General features: G+C 39.5%; 1 protein-coding gene and 1 long non-coding RNA gene across 14 annotated transcripts in view; one reads left to right on the top strand and one right to left on the bottom strand.

The window, feature by feature from the left end:
* Positions 1–22,155, top strand: part of CTNNA3 (catenin alpha 3) — a 541,298-nt gene that overhangs the window by 18,890 nt on the left and 500,253 nt on the right. For all 13 annotated transcript variants that reach the window (XR_014525905.1, XR_014525906.1, XR_014525907.1 and 10 more), the window contains 2 exons: positions 4,910–5,076; positions 11,894–12,013. Coding sequence is in view for 10 of the 13 variants with exons in the window: in XM_083502498.1 (XP_083358624.1) it covers positions 4,910–5,076; positions 11,894–12,013 (287 nt within the window). In the remaining 3 variants the exon portion in view is untranslated. The remainder of the gene's footprint in view (positions 1–4,909; positions 5,077–11,893; positions 12,014–22,155) is intronic.
* LOC310706752 overlaps positions 1–22,155 on the bottom strand; it is a 132,668-nt gene that overhangs the window by 76,636 nt on the left and 33,877 nt on the right. The gene's annotated exons all lie outside the window — the stretch shown is intronic.

Here is a 22,155-nt window from a genome sequence, read left to right as displayed (position 1 = left end):
CAAATTAGAAAGTGAAATATTTATGCTTCTATGAACGAAATGCTTCTTTACAGCCTTACAAAAGTTTATTAACAGGATTTTATGTGTTCTTCTGACACATGAAATCCTGTGTGTGGTATGACTCAAAAGCAGGTGGGAAGAAAAAGACTTGTAACAGAAAAAAGGAACTATTTCTGTAGTGGGAGTTTTCAAACTATTAATATCAAACTATAATTTAATTAACAGAATGTTAGTGAGGCTGATATTTAATTATTGTAAAACCAGGACAACAATGTAACATATTCCTAGGATAATCATTTGTGCATTTCATCCCTTTCCCTCCTCCCCCAGACAGAAGTGGTTCAGACATAGCTCAAATGCTTGATATCTATTCCCATTACTTACAGCCTATATATGGTATTGAAGGCAACAGTTGCAGCTTGTATTATTTCCGTCTATTGCCTTGTCAGTGTTGCATGCAGTTAGTTGCTATCACATCTCAAGTGAACGCCTAGATAAACTTTAGCTCACAAATACCACAATCACTATGAAACAAATATAGGTTGCTTCAGATACTGTTTGTTCTCAAGCCAAAAGGAAATCGGAAGATATGGATTTGACATTCTTAATTTGCTGATGTAATTTTCTCATATCAGGAAACAGTATATAAGGAAATACTCACTGAATCTAATTGTAGAATGCAATTCTTTCATAATATTTTGTGGGACGCTGCTTCCCAATTTATGATGATGCTTGTCTTTGTATCCTGCAGCCCCATCCTATTGGCTCCTCTTGCTTCTGCAATGGAAATGCTAGCAGAAGCTAAGGGACTCTGGAACCTATAGTTGCTTAGAGAGCATGTTACACAGAGATGTATAATTCTCTTTGGTTCTCAAGCTACAAGTCTTAGTTTCTTGTACAAATTCCCTTGCTATCTGTTTTAGAGAAGAACCTGGGCCAGCAGTTTGATGACTGAAATGCTGCATGTTTGCCACTGCATGCTGCTTCTATTTGCCTTTAGTAAATATCAAAAGGTTGTACAAGTTGTGGGCACATGTTAAAGATAGTTTTGGTAGTCAGTGGTCAGCAATAGCAATTTTAGGACAAATCTGCCTGTTCTCTTTTGGGATTAATTGGTACTTGGTATCATTTACTGTTTGCCTAAATCAAATTTGTAAAAGACTTTAAAATAATTATTTTAATTCATTAAGTTTATTATTGTTTGCACAGATGAGTTATCAGCCAATCACACCATTGATGCATGTTTAAATATTCTACAAATTAAATATTAGAATTAGAATTGCTAATCACCCACTTCAGTAATCAACACTTGAGACCTGTTGTGATTGGCTCAGCCAGACACAAAATCTCATAATCTCTAAACTGTATCTCTCTTTCAGATATTGTCAAATAACCTTCTCTAGAGAGCAACTGCCTTTTCAAAGCAAAGCCCCCTCTCCATTTGTGACTGAGGGCCAAACTAGATAAAGTGCTAATTGCATGAATGCAATTAATGTGCATGTTTTTTATTATGTAAGTAGGCACAGGGAAACTATTTATGTGACAAAAATATGCCCATAACATGCAGTAAAATGCATAGGTTTAGGAAGGGGGAGTCTAGTTCTTTATGTCTGCTTCTCTCCCAACACCTTTCTTTTTGTATTTTGTCGTTGGTGTTTTGAGGGAAGGTTCAATCACTGCCAATGGGAGACTCCCTTGAAATGCAAATAGCAGCTGCATAGAGTAGTGTGTTTATTTGTTTTTTCTGTGAGAGAAACTTCCACAGTCCTGAGTTTGATCAGACTTGTAGGTGGCTTTGCATATAGCAACAAAAAAGGCTTGTCTTGTTTGTTCCAATAATTACAACAGTAGGGAAGGACAACAGGCTAAAGGTATACCCTTGCATCAAAAATAACAGCTTGTGGCATACATTTTCTCCTTTTTTATCATGCCAAAGTGGTTCAAGGTGAAGTAAAAGAAGAATGTAGACCAAATATTTCAGGGCAATATGCTACAGAAATAGTAAAAGCAGGTTGAGGGTGTTTTATACTAAGTGTACAGCTATATAAGTCAAATTTAAGGTCATGCGTAATGGTCAAATCTCCCCTAGAAACTTCAGCTAGTGAACATTATTGCTAATGTTGCTCTGGAAAATTAGAGCTGGCAACCTGAGGGTTTCAGAGTGGGTGACTATTCCTGGCAGAAGGAGCAAGCTTTTATAACTCTTTGTGGGAGGAGAAAGGAATGCCCATTGCTTTCAGCCTAGCTTTCTCAGAGTGGCAGCTAAAAGCAGATGTCTAGAGGGAAGGGGAGGTGAAGGCCAGAACAAGTAAGGGAGGATATAGATTGAAGGCTTAAATTCTAGGCACTGAATTCCACTGAAAGTTTGAACGGCCAACAGCAGCCAGTGCCCCTCTGCAGCAAGGCCTAGATAATGACCTTTAAAGTTATGTTTAGTTCACTTTTTTTTAAAAAAAGGTTAACTATCATGGTGCAGCGGTGGCAGCACAAGCACCCTTCTGTGCCAGTTTGCCCAGAACGTGTTTGTCTGAGGAAAGATCCCTGGATTTTCCTCAGAGTGAGTCTGGAAGACCGCCAGCACTGCTTCAACATTTGCAGTGGCGAAACAGCAGTTAGTCAGTAATTGGAGCAACGGAGAGGCAGATGAGCAGGGGCCACAGCAGTGGAAGAGAGGAGAAAGGCAAGGGGATGACTTTGAAGATGATGCAGCAACTGGGTGGGTGTCATTGAGGCAAGTGAGCATGGGGCCTGGGCCACCTCTGCTGCCTGTGGTAATTGTCTCATTCTGCCCCATGGTAGTATCACTCCTGATAATCAGATTTCTCTCTAGATCCAGTTGTAGGAAGACTTGTATCTCATTAAACAAAGTATAATCTTCGGTATAAGAAAATATCAAAGTTTGACCAGGCAATAGGTCATTTGCTTGCATATAGGAGGCAGGGGATTGTATGTGCTGCCCCACCCCAACTTCCTTGTATATGAGTGCCTCACCCCCTCTGCGTATGACTGCCTCTCTCTCACACCCCTTTTCATGTTGAGTAGGGAAGATGTGAGCAGAAGCCTCCATACAATCAGGAGCCCTGAGTGCATATGATTAGAAGCCCCCTTCAAACCTTCCCTGCACAACATGGGAACATCAGGCAGATAGGTTTTGGGATGTTGAGGGTTGGACCAGCAAGGCCCCAAGCTCCCAACTTGAATTGTTATTTCCAGTTCAGCCATAAGGTCTAATCAGGGCTCAAGTGGAGTGCTGGACAGAAAGCAGGAATGAATTGGAGTTCAAAACAAAGAACAGGGGTGACAGCGGGTCACAGAATTCAGTGTGGTCTTTTCCATTCCCGTACATGATAGGGCTGTACAGTAGTGCTCTCCTTCCCCCACAAAGATGAGTCTGGGTGCATGTGGAAAAGTGGAATGTGAACATCTTATCACAGTTGCTATTGCACTGCTGCTTGGGCTTTGATAGGAAGGTTGCCTGGTTGTGCTTGTGGGAAACTTGTTGAGTCTTGCTTTGTTGAAGGGTGTGTGTTTCTCCTCTTTCTATTCTCTTTCTCTTTCTATTCATGACAACTTCTGCTTGGGCATGTGGCCTTTTCATTTCATGCCCCCTCCCCTGGAAAACTTAATGCTGTTTTAATCTCCAATCTAAATTCGTCTGTCCCTTATCATTCATTCTTGGATCATCAAAGCGCTGCTATTTTACATGCAGAATTAATCAATCAGTTCTTTTCCTGCTTTCCTTCACATTTTTTCCCACTTTCCTTTTTCAGTCTGCCTTGCAGTAATAAATTCTCTTTGCAAATCAGTTCTCCCTTGTCCCATTTTCCCCTTTCCCTGAATTCAGTAACGTTTTTTTCCCTGTGCCCAACAAATCTATTAGCTCCACTGTAGCAATTCTTCAAAGCTGCAGCCAGCAGTCTCAGTATGTCTTTCTTGGCTAGGGAGATACAACTTGAAAACAGTCTAATGTATTGATTCTTCTTTCTTTTTATTCTTGTGAAACACTCCAGTTAAAAAAGAGAGTTTTCTGAAGGAAATAGGGATGGTTTCATTTTTGCTCTTGGCGTAGGTGATGCAAAGCAGTTATAAAACAAATTAATGTCGTCAGAACTGTAGTGTTGGAAGGAACCAGCGGGCCATCAAGTTTTACCCCTGCAGTATGCCCAGACCTGACATCTGTCAGCCTTTCTCTCCCAGATTGACAGCTGCTTTGTATGTACATGCTAAAAAATTTAACAGAAAACATTTAACCCTGTGGTTGACTTGGGTACACTCCACAGTGAACTGATTAGCAATTGTTCCCAGTGGTATGCAGCCGCACTGCAAGATTTGGAGATTCTATGGTATTGTGTTGAAACAGCCCCAGAATGCAAAAGGAACAAGTTGTACTAGACCAACAGTTCACTTGGAGTAAGTACACAGTGACTGTAAAGTGGATGGCTCTAAAACTACACAATATTGCAAAGTTGCATTGTGCTGCCTTTTGCTCCAGTTTTTATAAACTACAACACAGAATGATATATATTATAAATCATATCCTATATAGGTAGAAACTGGCATATTGTAGCACGAAAATGAATACATTGTCATGTAATTTTAAGCTCCCCTGCCTTAGTTATTGTTTCCCCTAATAAAGAATGCAAAAAAGAGAATTTTTTTTCACAAAGGCGAAATATTTCCTTTCAACTCCACATCTCTGTAAATCTGAAGCATCTATCTGTCAATGTGCCTCTGGGGGTGAAGCCAACAGCTGCACAAGCAGCACTGAGGTGACCTCCGCCTGGGCAGTGTGGAGGTCTTGGGGTACCTGGATGAGAAGAACCCCCTCTCGGCCTCACTGATGTGGTCCAAAGCAAAGCAGATGAATTTGCTTGTGGACTGCAGCATTACTTGTATCTTTATTTTACAGGTGAAGCTTTAAGGGTAGCTGCAAAAAAGTTCACAGATGATCCTTGTTATTTGCCTAAAAGGGAGGCCGTTGTCCAAGTAGCACGTGCTCTTCTGGCTGCTGTTACAAGGCTTCTTATTCTGGCAGATATGATTGATGTCTCATACCTGTTGCAACATCTAACCACGGTAAGTAGCTACTATGGTCAGCAAATGACCTTTCCCATATTCTCGGCTACCAAGCTTTCTTAATTTTCAGATTTTTTTGAGTAAATAATTAAAATATTCATTGATTGGTTGAGTTTACTTATATGCAGCTTTTCCACAATGAGCTGTGTCCAAAGCAGCTTACAGCAAACATTCAAAGCGTGGAAATACAGATAACTGGAAATACAAATATACTAAAAGCGGAACATGTCAGTAAATTCAAATTCATGTTGGTAAGCCATGGAGCTTGCTACTGATGAACGAAAGGATTGGATTTTGAATCATTGCTGCTCAACCTGCAAATTCCATTATATCAAATGTGTTGGGAGTTAAACTTTTTATTTTTTGAACTGACCTGGGGCTAATTCGGACTTTCAGACAGAACTGGTATTAATTCCTCTTTTTAATTTTTATACCACCTTACTATTGGTCCCCACCCCTCCAGTCTTTATGACCTTGGCTGTGGATGATTTTAGCTGTTGGTATGAGTTTATGGTGTTGTTCTTAGTTATAATATGTGGTTATTGTACTATGTTTATTGCCATTATTTTTCTTCTGGTACAGTATTTTGTTCAGTTTGTTTTGAATAGGCTGTATAGAATGCCTAAAAATAAATGAACAAATAAATCTTTAGAAATGGGAGGTTTTTTGTTTTCAAAAGCAACAACCAAGCCATGGCTCAACTCTAACCAAAGTTAATTATGCTCTAGTTCCATTGAAATCCATGAGACTTAAGTTAGTCATGGCTAACTAGTTTCATTGATTCTAGTGGGACTTAAACATGACTTACTAGCAGATAGATCAGGGCAAATGTTTCATTTTTATGAGCGGCATATGGCATCTCTAAGGGGCAAGAAACACTTATACAGTGGTACCTCAGGTTACATATGCTTCATGTTACATACGCTTCAGGTTACAGACTCTGCTAACCCAGAAATAGTGCTTCAGGTTAAGAACTTTGCTTCAGGATGAGAACAGAAATTGTGTTTCGGCGGCGCAGCAGCAGCAGCAGGAGGAGGCCCCATTACCTAAAGTGGTCCTTCAGGTTAAGGACAGTTTCAGGTTAAGAACAGACCTCCGGAACGAATTAAGTACTTAACCAGAGGTACCACTGTAGTGCTTTTGCTGTGCTCTTGTTTTATATAACAACATTTCTGTACAGCATGCATCTTAACAGCAATCCTGTTGCCACCACTCCCACTTTAGAGAAGGTAGAAAAGAAAGATATTGACCTTCCTAAGAGGCATGGGCTCAAATCCAGGTTATCTAGAAGCAGTTTTCTCACCTTAGGCTCAGAAGACAGGATTACATGGTATGCACATACATTTACCTTCATACGACATTCATGTAGGTTTTGTAATAATGTGTATTTTTTGTAATCTGTAATGTAATGAATGGTTTGGGATGCTGCGTATGGATGGTAATACAGAAATGCCTCATAATTGAGCACCTACTGTTTTTGTTATTTGTTATTAGCTGTTTCCCGCTTTCTTTTGAAAGATTTCTGCAAGTATTTAGTTTTTGATTTGTTTTAAATCGTGTAGACTGACTTTCCAACCAAACAAAAGTTTAGTTCAGAAAAATCAGTAAACCCATTAACCTAATTTTAAAAAGCTGAAATGTGCATAATAACAATGTCAACTGAAAAATATACCACCATAGTATCAATGAAATTAGACATCAAGGCAGCATTCCTTCCTCAATGTCTTTTCTGTACAGAAATACATTTACTTCTAGAGGCTTTTAAGATTGAGTTTTGGAGACCTGCTAATGTGTGTCCTCCTCTGTGTGACCTCACTGCAGTATTTTAACATCCTAAGCAGTGCTTTATTTTTAGGAAAAATAGTGACAGTACGCACCATGCTCCCCTATTCCCCCATCCCGACACCATTTACCTGTGCATTGTCCATTCAGTTATGAACTGGAAGAACTGATTTCCATAGCAACCAATCTTGGAAGAGGGGGAGAGATGATATATGTAGCCAAAATGCGGAGAAGGCATTTCCACAATGGGATCAGAGCTGAAATTCTATTCCCTTATATGCATGCTGTGTCTGTGGACAAACTGTACATTTCAAGCACGCACCCCCCTGAATCCTGGGAACTGCAGCTTACTTCTTACAGAACTACAATTCGCAGCACCCTTAAACTACAGTTTCCAGGATTATTGGTGGGTGGGTGTGAAATGTGTATGCAGACTATTTCTGTTGAAAGGCAGGTAGCAGTTTCCAAGAAGTCACTGAAGCAGCTACATGTAGAACATAGCGCAGTGGTGCATCTGTGATTGGAGGTCACTGAGGAAGACCAGTGTCCTATTTTAATAGCATATGTTAGTTTATACAGGCACTGTGAGTGAAACAGTTCAGTTTTTTGAATAAAAAATACATATTTTTTATTTATAATCCACAATATTCTATAGTGCAGAGCAGGGATAGAATGTTGTTTTTCTGTTGAGCCTTATTATTATTATTTATTTAGCCCACTATGTTTTTTTTATATCTAAGCTCTATCATAGTTCTGAAATTTGACTTGCCACTATGCTTCATATAGCAATAATAACCAATCTTAAGTAATCATCTTGTGGGTACTTTCAGTACTTCTGAAATCATCTTGTGGGTACTTCTGAAACTTTTCTGCTTACTTTATTGTGTGAATTGTTAGAAATTGCTAAAACGATTGAAAACCACACAAGTGTGCTGCTGAATATTTCAGAAATATGGAGCATATACCAAAGAATACTATAATTGTCTCCTTTCCATTTTCTAAAAATGTAGCATTCATGGAAAACAAACCATCAGTAAAGAATGATTTTCTCTCCTTACAGAGCATATTAGACAGCTGTATAATCTTCTTCTACAGTGCCCAGCATATTCCTCAGTTCTGTTCTGTGGAAGTAGTAGTATATTTTTCATTGCTTTGCAGTGCTTGTTCATCATACTGCATCTGCCAAAAGCATTTCTTTTTTATGTTGTCACATTAATTAGAAAATAGACTGAGATGACCAGGTAACTTTAACATATGCTGTTGAATAGCCATCAAGCGCTAATAGCATTTTGGTCACTGCCATCCAGGGCCAAATTCTAATACAATTGAAATCTGTAATGAGTTCTGACTTTGCTTTTTTCTATCCAAAGTCTTTTAACTTTCATTATTATATTTTAGAGCTCCCTCAGGTAATTGAAATATTCTTAACTATGGAGCTGATCCAAGAAAAGGCATTTGAACTTCTGCAGTACCTTAGAGATGGTTGTGCAGCACTGAGAGCAACCCTTCTCAGGATGTTTGCTAGTTCACGTCAATTAAAAAGGCAATCTTGTTTAAATATATGTCTATAAAGCTTCCCCTGGAATGTGTTCTTCTATAGTGGCAATGCTGACATATTGTACTATTCCTTCATGAGGATATGAGGATTTTGGCTGTTAAGGTTTGTCCATTAATCATCTGAGAGCAGATGAAGAGGTTCTTTGCTTTCCAGTTCCATTGCTCCAAGGTTTTCTAATTTTCATAGAATAAAATAGGTGTTTGATCACTGAACCGAAATTAATTTTAAAGGTTATGTCATTCACTACGAAATGAAACTGCTGACCAAGTAAGAGACTTGTTAAATGTATAAAATGGTGGGAGAAGGGGGCCAAATCCATAAATGGGTTTTGGCACAGCATTTTATCGCTTTAGTGTCAGAGACATACTGTCTGGTCTGGGGCGTGCAGTGCATGAAATGATACTGTATAGAATAGCTATATTGTGGAGGATTATTAAAATTCACATCATGCAGTTTCTACAAAAGTGCCCATTGCTCATCAGAATTAGGTTAGGAACTGGTTTTTGAAGCACTGTAACACCTGTGTCTCCTTGCTAAGGTGAGACCCTCACTCCTAGGCATAGTGGTTTTAATTATATATGACATCAGGTAATATAAAATGAAATGTGATCAAAGTCAATCTAAATAGTAGGCAGGAAATCTATCATGCAACTTCTGATACTAGTCTATAGCAAGCACTATAAAAATGGTGGCATGCCATACAATCTTTTCTATAGTCCAGTGTCTGTAAAGTCTGTATAGTTAGTGAGAGTGATGTCAGTACCCAACTGTTCTGTTCCACTTCATAGTCTAAGAACTTTTTTGTATCTTCATTCTTGCTCTCTTGTTGGACCTTTATGTCCCATAAGTACACACTACCTTAAAATAAAGAACCTGGTAGCACAGGAGTGTCGAGCACTGACATGGTTCCTGATGTCATGCTGATGTTTGCATAGTGATTATATTAGTTAAAATGTAGGTTGCGTTGTGTGACTTGACTGAGCTCCATGCAGATTATGGAGGTCTGGTTGTTGCACATTTTAGTGCAGAGTTTTAGCACCAGAGTTTTAGCACATCCACGTTTAAAGTACATTTGCTGTCGCAAAATTACAACTATGTTTAACTAATACTCATTTGTGACCACTATTACAAATATTAGCTTCCTACTGTTAAGTGGGTGTCCTGCATGCAGATGTGCTGGGTAGCCTTGTACATGTGCACCTTTCTCTTGGTGCCTCAAACTTTTAGTGAGAAGCTTTTTAGAGTTAGGCTGTGACTTGCTTGCCTCCAGCTTAGGGTACTCCAGAGAGAGGAGTACAGTGGTGCCCCGCAAGACGAAATTAATTCGTTCCGCAATTTTTGTCGTCTAGCGAATTTTTCATCTTGCGAATCACGAAATCCCATAGGAATGCATTGAAAATCAATTAATGCGTTCCTATGGTCAAAAAAAGTCCAAACAAAGCCAAATTTGGTACAACAACAGTTTATTAACTGCTCTTTAAAGTCACACATACTGTAAAGAGCAGTTCAAAAATTTAAGGGAAAATAAATTAACTTTATAAACAAAACATGTCTTTGTTTTTAGACAAAGAAAAAAAAGTCGTGAGACGTTTTCGTCTTGCGAAGCAAGCCCATAGGGAAATTCGTCTTGCGAGGCAAATCGAAAACGGAAAAACCTTTCGTCTAGCAAGTTTTTTGTCTTGCGAGGCATTCGTCTTGCGAGGTACCACTGTACACATCTTCCCAGATCATCTTCCTATAAGCTCCTTTGAAGTATGAGACTGATGCTCCCTTGGAATCTGAAAAGCTATGTGCATGTAGTGGGGAACAGTTTGTCTTGAAGATGTGCATCCACAGGAAAGTTGACACAGCCCCTCTGCTTGAGCAATCACAGCCTGTTTCCAGCAGGGGAACTGTAAAGGCCCATCTACAGACTCAAGTCATCCAAGCTGGTTTTTGCATGCACATCACCTGCTTGATCATAAACCAGGATACAAATGTAGGTGTGATCTATTGATGCTTCATGGCCAGCGCTGGATTTACGTACAAATATAAGCTAAACAAGCTATAGTTTAGGGCCCCACTCTCTTGGCCCCCCCCAAAAAAAAATTAAAGGAAAGAAACACCTGGATGTACATTTCCAAAATATAAGATAAAAAACAAATAAAATAAAACCTACATACAGCAACAGTGTTTTGTGTTGTGTAGGTTCATAAATTACCATATAGCATATTCAACACAAAAACAGTGACAATTTGTTTTTGACAAAGGACAGCTGGACATATAAAGGGCCCCATTACCTCCAGTAGCTTAGGGCCTCATCAAACCTAAATCTGGCCCTGTGCATGGCTTAAAAAAGATTGCATACCTGAATGTGTATTCCATTTAAAGCAATGCAGTGTGGATGGACAGCATCTGAGTTAAAACGTTTGTCTGAATACATCTATGACTTAACCTAGTTTCTGATCCATAATGTGGGACCAGTATATACTAACTGCAATCCATGGGCCCGTGCTTTTCTGCATATCATTGTACACTCTGTAACATTTCTCTTCCAGTTTGTGTTTGTAACCATAGTAACTGAGTACTTCTCAGCAATTAATGATTTGATGCATTTAAAGCAGCTGAGAGCTAAAGGCTTTTTATGTTCCAGTGGCAGATACTGAGACTCATGGGGAATACTCTGGAATCCCTTGTTTGAGCATTGCACATCCAACAGGTGTTTCTTAACTGTGAAAGAAAAGCTTTAGTAAATAAAAGCATTGAACAAAGTTTAATTGCAAAACCACCCATCTCTCTTAATTGAAAGTTAGTTCAGGCATAATGTGCACGAATAAACTGAATCATTGATGGATGCAAATGGGGGAAAATAGTTTTTCATCAAAATGAGTTGTCCAAACATTAATTCTGTAAACTAGGGCTGCATGCCCTAATTTACCTCAAGGTCAAGAAAACATTTTTGGACAATGAAAGGGGAATTGAATTTAAAGTATGAATCTAGTAAGACAAAGCATGCATGCCTTGCTCATACAAAAACATATATGAAATAATAATTATGTATCAATGCAGATGATGTTTGAATTCCCGAGTTTACTTATTTATAAGCCAAGCCCAAGCTCCTCTGAAATTCAAGCTCAGTTAGTTTGGACCCAGCCCCAGTCTAGCTATCCTCACCAAAGCAGCTGCCCTCTTCCATTTCACCTGGAAAACAGCAACAGAAACCCGGAGAACTAAATTTCCCAGTGATCTTGATATCCACAGTGGTGCTACCACCACCTAATATCTTTCTTGCCACTAACAGGTAACTTTTGGAGAAAAGGGACAGACCTTACCAGGTGCCCCAGTGGGGGGCAGCTCCGTCATGTTCCCAAGAGTGTGGCTAGACCTGGTGTCAAAGCAAATAGATCCCAATTTAGCTTATTCTTTCTGAGCCTATTCCTAATTAAGCACAGAAGATTTTAAAATAATATTTAACCCCCCCTCCTTGTTTGGCCATAGGTTCAAAGGACATTTGTGTGTCTTCAAAATTCATCTACTAAATCTGAACTGCAGAAAACATATAAAAACCTCCAGAAAGAGTTGAAAAAGCTGGACCATTTGGCATTCAAACGACAACAGGTAAGAAACTTTAGCAGCCCAATCATATGTGTTTGTACATTTGGATCACCAATTTTCAACTGATCTCGAACCCAAGTACATAAATGTTGCTATCACATGCAACTTCTGTTTATTTCAATATGATGTGTACCCTGAATTTTATCAACAATGTCTTATGTAGGTGTAAACTGAGGTTGTTTGCAATGATTTAAAAACTGAAAATTATCACCCCCCCCCCATATTTCACTGAGGTTTGTTTTCTTAATGCCAGGACAAAAATATAGGGTACAGCCCAGAATCCATAGGACAGACACATGCACAACAGAGACCACTGTACTATTCTTCCCGTTTGTTTTCTGGAAAAGTATATTGTGCTCACCTTTCAATGTGCTTAGCCAATGAATGATATGATAGCAATGACTGACAGTTTGGAAAGCAGATCTAGCTAATTAGACAAAGAGAAGGTTGGAGTGAAATACCCATTGTCCAGACTAGAGAAGGAGCTTCTCAGTTTATTTCAAGCAGTTTATTTTTGATTGCTTCCAAGGGATGGAGGAGGAATCCAGAGATCAGATTTGGTTATTTTCCCTGCCCTTGCAGCTCCCATGCCCCTTAGGTCTGCTCCAGAGGGTTGAGGGGCCCTCCAGAGCAGATGTAGGAGGACTGTGGAGGACTGCAGAGGGGGAAATTGCTAAAAATTGTTTCCCTCCCTTTTCTGCTGACAGAAGTCTTACCACCAGCTGAGCTACATAGTATTCTTCTAAGCTGCTTTGGATACTCCTGTAGAAAACCAGGGTGTAAATAAAGAGTTGTTGAATTATTTTGAACCCAGGCACTCAATTGAAAAAACCCTAAAATACAGACCTTTCCCAGCACTTTTATATCCAGGAGTGATACAGCTCTCTCTATTCTATTCTATCCTTTCCTATTTTCTAAACAAAAAACCTTTTGAGGACTACTTGGTGCTCTTCGGAATAAAATTCAACGGCTTTGTTTTAAACCACTAGATTTCTCTTCTACATTTCTTCAGTATCAATAATTATTCATCAGTATCATGCTCAGTGCCTTCTAGCAATTGTTCTAAACTCTAATTACACATTATGTAGAACAGGGGTAGCCAACCCGGGTATCACCAACCTGACACCCAAGGGTGCCCAGGTGCCTGCGAAGGCTTTCATTGGCACCCTGGACAGATGCCCAGACTCTGGCCTTTCTTTTTTCTTTTTAAAAAGTAAGGGCTTGATTCAGCTAAGTAGTTGCACTAGCAGGCAACAGTGCAGGGGGACTTGCCCCTCTCATCCATGCCATTCAGATCTATTTGGAGTGGAGTAAGAACCCCCAGGAAGGGACGCGGGTGGCGCTGTGGGTTAAACCATAGAGCCTAGGGCTTGCCAATCAGAAGGTCGGTGGTTTGAATCCCTGCAATGGGATGAGCTCCCGTTGCTCGGTCCCTGCTCCTGCCAACCTAGCAGTTTGAAAGCACGTCAAAGTGCAAGTAGATAAATAGGTACCGCTCTGGCGGGAAGGTAACAGCGTTTCCGTGCGCTGCTCTGGTTCACCAGAAGCGGCTTAGTCATGCTGGCCACATGACCCGGAAGCTGTACGCCGGCTCCCTGAGCCAGTAAAGCGAGGTGAGTGCCGCAACCCCAGAGTTGTCCGTGACTGGACCTAATGGTCAGGGGTCCCTTTACCTTTACCTTTAAGAACCCCTGGGACAGCAAATGGGGGAAGGGGATTGAGAGATCATTCCATTGGGCAAACAGAAATGTGTGTGCTGACAGAACCATCAAATTAGCACAGCATCAAATTCCTCCCTTCGTCTCTAGCCCTCCTAAAAAAGAAGCTACAATGCAAAACGTGTCACATTAGCAGCAAGGTCATTTCCCTCCTGCTACATTTCAAGCTGCATTTGCAGAATGTTGTTCACATCAGAGAGTGGGTGGGGGTGTCTTCACCCACTGTGCATGACCCCCCTGTAACCCCTCCAGAACTGAAGCTACCATCTGCACATGAACACACATCAAATGTTCACATTACTGTTCATTTCCCATCCAGGAAAGCTGAAGAAGCTGGTTTGAGGAAAATACTGCATTATTGTCAAGAAATTACAGTACAGGATTGATATGGATTGCAGCTAACATTGTGGGAGTGCATTGGATGCAGATCAAACAGTAATGTGAACATATACAAAGTTAGAGATGATATACCAGGTTCATCCACACTGGATTTACAAATACACATATTTTATGATGTTATGGATCATATTTTCTATGGCAAAGGTAAATTCAGATTAAATAGGTAGGCCGGGGGAACTGTCTGGTCTTTTGATGCCAAAAGATCACATGAATGCTCTGAAAGACTTCTAGAAGCCTTTGAGTTGGTATATTGTGTGACTTCCTTTTTATCCTGTTGTTTTTTTTACTGCCGGTAGGTGACAGTGTTTTCAAACATATCTCCATTCGTTTTGACAGCATTTATTTCTTCTGGTTGGTGGTTTAGCATCAGATACTGTAAGCTGCAACCATTAAAAGGTTTATTTGGTGAGGGCAGATTTTAATAGCAGAAGCCAAGGATTAAGGGCACATTTGCTTATTGTTAGAAAGTATTTTTGCTCTTTGTTTTAATGTAAAAGGAAATGAAAAATAAAATATAAAAGTTGGCCTTTTGTGACATCTCAACCATGAGTGGTGCAGCTCATTTATTAATTGTATGTAAGTTGTTACTTTGTTGAATAAATAATAATTGAATTCTTAGGAGCAATATAAGCATTTATTTTAATTTTTTTATAAAGCTGGCTAATCAATTAAATATTTAATCTTCTGATATCCTTAATTCATTTGTTTTTATTTGAAATTGCTAGTTATTAACAATCTTATTCAAGCTTCTTTTAACACAAACAGGATTCTCCTGCATCATTTGTGCATGAAGCAGAAACACTATGTAGTATAAGAACACTGATGTAGTTGTAGACAAGCAGTGCTGAATTCTTTTAAATTGGTTCATTACCACTGACATTGATAAAAGTAGAATCATTCAGGACAACTTTCAAGAGGCTTTTGCTGTTCTGCTTTGGTAGTTGAGAGCCCCACAGCCCAGGGGATGGAGTTGGGGAGTTAGATCTGGAAAACTTCCCTAGCTTTTCAGAGGTAGACACTTGGGCAGGTTTTTCCCTCTGCTGCTCAGTTGTGAAGACAATATTTAGATGAATATTGTACAACATTCTGTATATCAATAAAGCTTTAAAAACGATTATGAAGTAACAGTACCTGATGTTAACTCCAGATCTTTACATCTGTAAATGGCCTTGTTGTAATTGCATGTTTTTAGAATCACATTCTACCTGTCCTTAAAACCGTACTGGGAATTTCGTCAGTTTTGCAATAGGGGGTGGGCAAATTGTGACTCCCTAAGTGATCTTAATGATATGCTGAATTTTTATTTTGCTTCTATAAATAGAGCTGGATTTGTTTTATTGTAGCATTATTTTACTGCTTGTTTTGATGCTTTATTGTATTGCATGCTGCCCTGGATCATATGTTGACGGGTGGACTAAAAATATTCTTCCTGCCCCTTGCTGTGATAATAGTGGAAGGCAATATCATCTTAAAATTGTTTTAGCTAATTAGTCAATTAGAAAAACGGAAGGGTTATAAGGTCATCATATCTGTATTAATATTATGACCTGTTTCAGCAGTACATTTGTCAAACTAGGTATTTGGTTAAAACAGTAATATTTTTAATGTTGGTAGTGCCTTTGACGTGCCTGTGGCACTGCTGGTTCAAATTCAAAGGAAGTTTTGTTTCTGCTTAGATATCTCTGATTATATAGTGACATAATAGCTGACAACAGAGCTTTAAAAATGTAAAAATACCACCCCACTCTAATGTAGATGTTAAGGTAGTTGTTTGATTTTGATTGTATACCCTGAGGCTAATAATATGTGATAAAAGAGCTTTTAATTTGTCTGTACAGAAAGATTTTTAATTGATCATGAATTATTTAAATAGTGCTATTTTAAGGCAAATAAGAATGTGTCATGACCACCTCTTTGTGCAGATAAAAAAATGTCAGACAGAAACATATCAGTTCAATAGAAATTCTTAGACCTATTTGGGTGTGCAAAGTCGTGTTTCCAGTTTCCAGAAGATGGAGCAAGACTATCAGTCTTTTGGTGCACAAAATTTGTATCCGTTGTACAATAAGCACTTGGTCCAATTCATCAAGGGCACGGTGGGGATTCACATACATAGGGTTTGGGAATGAGTGGCCCTTCAGATGTTGTTGGACTACAACTTCCATAATCCCTGACCATCGGCCATGCTGGCTGAGTTAGGGTTATTTGAGTTAGGGTCCAATAATGTATGGAGAACATAGGTTCCCTACCATGGCCAGATGGGACAGTAGAGTCCTGTTCTGCTCTCCCATTCTTATTCTTCCTCTGGGCGGGAGTCCTTGGAGTTCACTGAGAGCACTGTGACCTCTTCAGGCTGGAGAGGTGCTTGCATCGTGAGCTCCTCTGATGCTGGAATTCCCAAGAAGGCAGGGCTAACTAAGGCTGACTCTAAAGACAAGTCTATTCCAAGATGTCTGTCTTATCCCCTTGAGGATGGGGAGTTGGAGACCTCAGTTATGCCAAGAGGTTTGTATCCAGTGGTGACTTTCTCTTTGGAAAAAGAATTTCCACTTTTAGAAGTTGAGCCATATTGATTTTTGCTGTACCTATTGCACCCCTCCATGTCATATTCCTTTCTCCTCCAGAAAATCCTTAGAACTGGTTTCAGGGAACTGGTGACGTGCTGAATTTCAGGAGCGGACCTGCTTTCTGCTAAATGAAAACCACCATTGTATACAATTCTGAGACTTAAGCTTAAAAAGAGGAAGATGCCACAAGGAAAGCCTGCTGTTACTGCCCACCCCAATCTTCCCTGAGTGGTAGCAAGATTTCAGGGATCTTGGCACTTAACCATTGGCACTTAACCATTTTAAACATGACTATGCATTTTTGTCAGTCTTGCTTCTTAAGCAGAAAAATATTTGAGTGTCAATTCAGATAATGCTCTTAAATTACATGTGCATCCCACACCAATCAATGTTCTGGGAAGTTTTGTATTCAGTATTGTTTCAGTAGACTTAATAGAATAATTTCCAACATATTTTTCTCTTGCTATCTGCACTGAACCTTACACAATGGGTCTTTCATTCCTCTAGTATGATTGGCTTTCTTTTCACTGCTGAAGGATGCCTGGAGCTATGCTATAGGTGAAGCTGTCCAAAGTATCACCGCCATCTTTTGATGCCTGGCCTTACAATATTTAGCACCCAGATAAGAAAGTCTGAGGAGAAATCTAGTCTAAAAAAGGACTGTCAAAAATGTTAGGCAAAAGATGATAAAACTATAAATGTGAAAACAGAAAGAGGAAAGGTTTAAAGTATAAATGCCAGCCCCTGGAGCCAGATTTTCAGGTTAGACTTCTTTTTGAAAGTACCTTTCAAAACAAATAGTTTGTTTTTATGGTATTGTTGATCTACTTCCAACCTTTGGAGAATATTTGAAAGCTCAGTAAGAAAAGGAAGTCTTCTCCAACCCTTGCCTTTGGTTGTAGAAATCAAGGAAGGCATAGAGGCAGTTTCTCCCCTACTACTGGAAGGCCTTCAGGAAAATTTAAAGATGTGCCCCCCTATCTGTGTCTCTCCTCCCTTGCAAAAAGCTATTTACAGTATATACAGTGGTACCTCTGGTTGTGGATAGGATTCGTTCTGGAGGTCCAGTCGGATCCTGAGGACCGCTTCCATGCATGTGCAGACTGCTTCTGTGCATGTGCGTGTGGTGAAACCTGGTAAAATACTTCTGGGTTTGCTGCGCGCGCATCCCGAAGTTTACGTAACCAGAGGGTCACGTAAACGGAGGTACGACTGTACTGTACACTAGTGGCATTATATATGCTTTAGCCACATTGACATTACTTGTGTAACTTTGCATTTGGTGGAAAACCTGTGACTTCTAGGCACTCACATGGCTCCATCTTCCATTAATATATTAATGGAAAAACCTGAACAAGACCCTCTCAAAAAGTCTGCTAAACCATGGATAAAAGAATAAGAGAACAAATAAAACAATAAAAGAACAAATAGCAAACCAACTCCAATACTTCTCAGACATGTTTTCACCTGTCCTTTACCTAATAAGGGATGAAGTTCTGAGGTGCTTTCCTATACTCCCCAGTCTAAAGTGCCTCTTCCAAATTTACACTGTTCTGTGTACCAAATTTGTGACAAATAAAACTGCCAAGCATAAGCCATTGGACCAGATTTAGCCAGATACAGATTATGTCCACCAGGACAAGAAGGAACAATATAAGGAAGGTAGAAAACATAACACACCCAATAGCCAATGAGGGCAGGCATTAAAAAATCCTGATCTCTATGGAGGTCGACCAACCAAAGTCCAACAGCTTTGGTCTCCCCAAAATGCCCCAAATCCAACAGCTCTGTGGAAAGATAAACGTCCATTTGCAACCTCTTTCCTGAGGTTTTGTTATGCCATTTGAGCTAACTTGTGTATCATGAGACTTCAGGCCAGCCTTAAGCCTCAGAAATGAAACCCAGTAGGTGCCACCTCCTTCTGTCTCTCTACAACTACCTACCTATCCCTCAGTTTATGCTGTATAGGGGAGAGACTATTTTCAGTGGGGTACTTGCATTCTTTTGCTGCCACAGATAGATTTAGCACTAGATCATATAATTATTCAGGGACAACTTCCTTCACACAATTAAGCAGAAAAATTATTGATTCCAAGTGGTAAATGAACATTATTTGTGTTGGCTACCATCTTCCAAATACTGTTAGCTTTTTCACATAATCATTTTATGTGGAGGAAGTCAATGCTCTCCTTGTGACACACCTAACATCCAACTGAATCTAGTTTTGGATCTTTAAAATTCTCCAAGAAGAGAAAAATGTTTTTTAAATACAATGGCATTTCTCTAGTACTCTGAGGCTCTTTAGTAAAACAAGAAAACCTGTATTTCTGGAGGACTTTCACAGTTTAGTGTTCAGTCTTTTTTAATATAAACTTTAGGACATTCACATTCTGACTTCGATAAGACATAAAAGATGCATTGTCTTTTAAAATGCATTGCTTCTGCTTCGGTCTCTAAATACATTGTGAAAGGCTATTGTGTATCTGCTTTTATTAAAACCTTAAAATTTTCACTGCAAGCTGCCAGAAAGCTAGCAGTTTTAAAGACTTATGCTTTTTAGCCGGCAGTCGTAGAGATTAGATACATGATTTAAATGATTTAAATTCACACAAGAGTTAAGGAAACACCAAATTATTATTCAGTTGTTCTAAAACTGTAACATCAATGCATAGAGAGGGAATCTTGCCTGCTGCCCTCCATACATTGCCAACTAATGTGCACATAGAACCAATGCACATACCAATTCTGAAGGCTGGCCAAGGAAACGTCACCCATATATTGATCTTATGCTGCTTTTGATTGTCTGTACATGGCTTGAGACACATATCCTCAGAAACTAGGGATGACATTTGACTCTAATCCCTTTTGAAATGTGAGTTTCACATACGAACACAGTTGCAGGGCAACAACTTTTCCATGATGCAACCCCACATGGTTTGGGATGGTGTATAAATGAAGCAGCCACATTGGTGGGGCAGATCCCATGGCTCTTTCTCATATAGTCAGCACCCTCCCTCCCACTCTTGAGGAAAGCATGTTTGTTTTAAAATCATCACTACTGAATAGTCTATTTAAGGAGCAAATATCATCTGGTGGCATTTTATGTAAATTGTGGCATGGACGGGCACAGAAGACTGAAGGATCTGTATTGTCTCCCAGTATATTTCCGAGCATAATTCAAAGTGTTGGTGCTGATTTTTAAAGCCCTAAGCTGCCTCAGCCCTGTATACTTGAAGGAGCGTCTCCACCCCCATCGTTCAGTCGGTACACTGAGATCCAGCTCCTAGGGCCCTTTGGCAGCTCCCTCACTGCGAGAAGTGAAGTTACAGGGGACCAAGCAGAGGGCCTTCTTGGTAGTGACTCCCAGCCTGTGGAACGCCTTCCCATCAGATGTCACAGATAAACAACTATATGACACCTGAAGGCAGCCCTGTATAGGGAAGTGTTATATATTTGATGTTTTATTGCATTTTTATAGTTTGCTGGAAGCCGCCCAGAGTAACCCAGTCAGATGGGTGGCATATAAATAATAAAAATATTTATTATCCCTATTTCTGAGAACTGCTGCAATGGGAGCAAAGATTTGTAACATCCCTGCCACATCTATTATCATATCTGGTATGAGGCAAGAAAGGCAACACTAAATAGTTCTGCCTTGTGCATTTCTAAATGCAAAGGCAAATCCAACTGCTGTAGCTCCCAGCTGCTTTGAGCCTGCACTGCCACCATGAACTGCGGTGTCCTGAGCACCACCATGAAATCTCCCCATTCAGAATTTATGCAAATTCAAGATGTTGCAACTAATATTTATTCTTAAAATTCTATATGCCAATGATTTAGTTTGTATATTTTCCTCCCTCACCAAACAATTCAGGGCAGTTGGCTGCAGTATTCAAAGAAATGTATGTCATGTGGATCTTGTCATGTCAGCTTCTGTTGCTGTTGCAGTCCTTTATGCATGTTTGGTAATGAAAAGAAATACAACAAGCATCCTGAACAATAGCTTCAGACTATATTAATAAATAGCTGTTGTGTGAAATCAGAATGTGCATATTTCCTATTGACAGCATTTCGCTTATGGACAAATATAGAAAAGTTTTCCATGTCACAATAGAAATATTCTAAATTGTTAACCAATGGAGAATTATGGGTTTGTGGTTTTTTTGCAGTTGTAAGGGTCTAAGCTGCTCACATATTTTAAATGTGAGCACTGGCTTTGTTTACCACTAGCAGATCTATGATGTGCTGTGAAAAAATTACAGGGAAGACGGTGCCAAGGTTTCATTTGTTGTAATTGATACCCATGCAAAAGATGTGCTCCACCATGATACACCATGTTTTAAATGTGGCAAAATTCCTTGGTGGGTGGGTATGCTATTGACTTTACATGCTATTTCATTTTTTGACTAGCCCTCTGCACTGGGGAAAATGGAAAAAAGTCTACCTTTGGGGGAGAGGAAAGTCTTAAGAATCAGATGGTTAAAAAGGGCAGTGAGGCAATTCCCCTTCTTTTATAATCCCCAGCACTAATAAGAATTCTTTAAAACACCCAGCCACCCTGGAAATAAAAGTAATAAAGATGATATATCAAGCAATGCTTTATATTTATGTTGTTTTTCTTCTATATCACCCCAAACCTTGTGTAGTAATTTCTATTAATTGCAGTTAGCCCTACTGCTGAGGGAGAATTTATCAGCTACAGGCTTCCCTTGGGCAAAGTTTAACCAATAGGGTGCCATGGGTACCTGGCATCCCCATGTTTTGCAGATCAATAGGAAAACTTTATGGAGTGTGGTGTATGCTCTAGTTGAAATTGATTGCGTCCTTGAGACCAGAATAAAATAGCTCTGTGTTTGGAGTAATTTGGGAAATAAAAAGGTCTCAGAGGTCAGCACCAAGTATTGTGTTTATGCTTCTTAATATTTCTTATAGTTATTTTGTATTGGCAAACACTCAGAGAAATAGTTTAGCAGGAACTTGGGCTGTGCACAGGCATGACTAGCAGTTGTATTTATGTCAGAGTTCACTGTTTTTTTCTGATGATATGATAGGTCTGAAGGAAATACATGCAGTTGGTAAGCCAGCTACCACTTTTTAAAACCATTAACCAAATCTTTTCCTTATATACTTTTTGGATTAAATGATCATGAAACCAATGTTTTTAAACTTATTGACCCGCTCAGGTTTTTTCCTTCCCTGTTCATCTTCTCTTCCCCTTAATAATCAATAGGCACCCTAAAAAGTGATTTGAAATTCTGCAGCCTTTTAGTTCTGTGGCTAACAGGTGCCCAAAATCCAATGATCAATCCAGAAAACACTGGGAAAATTCATCTTTTCCTGAAAGTGGACCTTTTCAGGAAAAGCATAGTATTTATTATTTTATTTACAGTGGTGCCCGCAAGACGAATGCCTCGCAAGACGGAAAACCCGCTAGACGAAAGGGTTTTCCATTTTGGAGGTG

This window comes from Podarcis liolepis (genome assembly GCF_965112155.1).
Source record: "Podarcis liolepis genome assembly, chromosome: 5".
NCBI lineage: Eukaryota > Metazoa > Chordata > Lepidosauria > Squamata > Lacertidae > Podarcis > Podarcis liolepis.
Note: the sequence above shows the minus strand (reverse complement) of the source record. Positions and strands in the feature narration are given on the sequence as shown.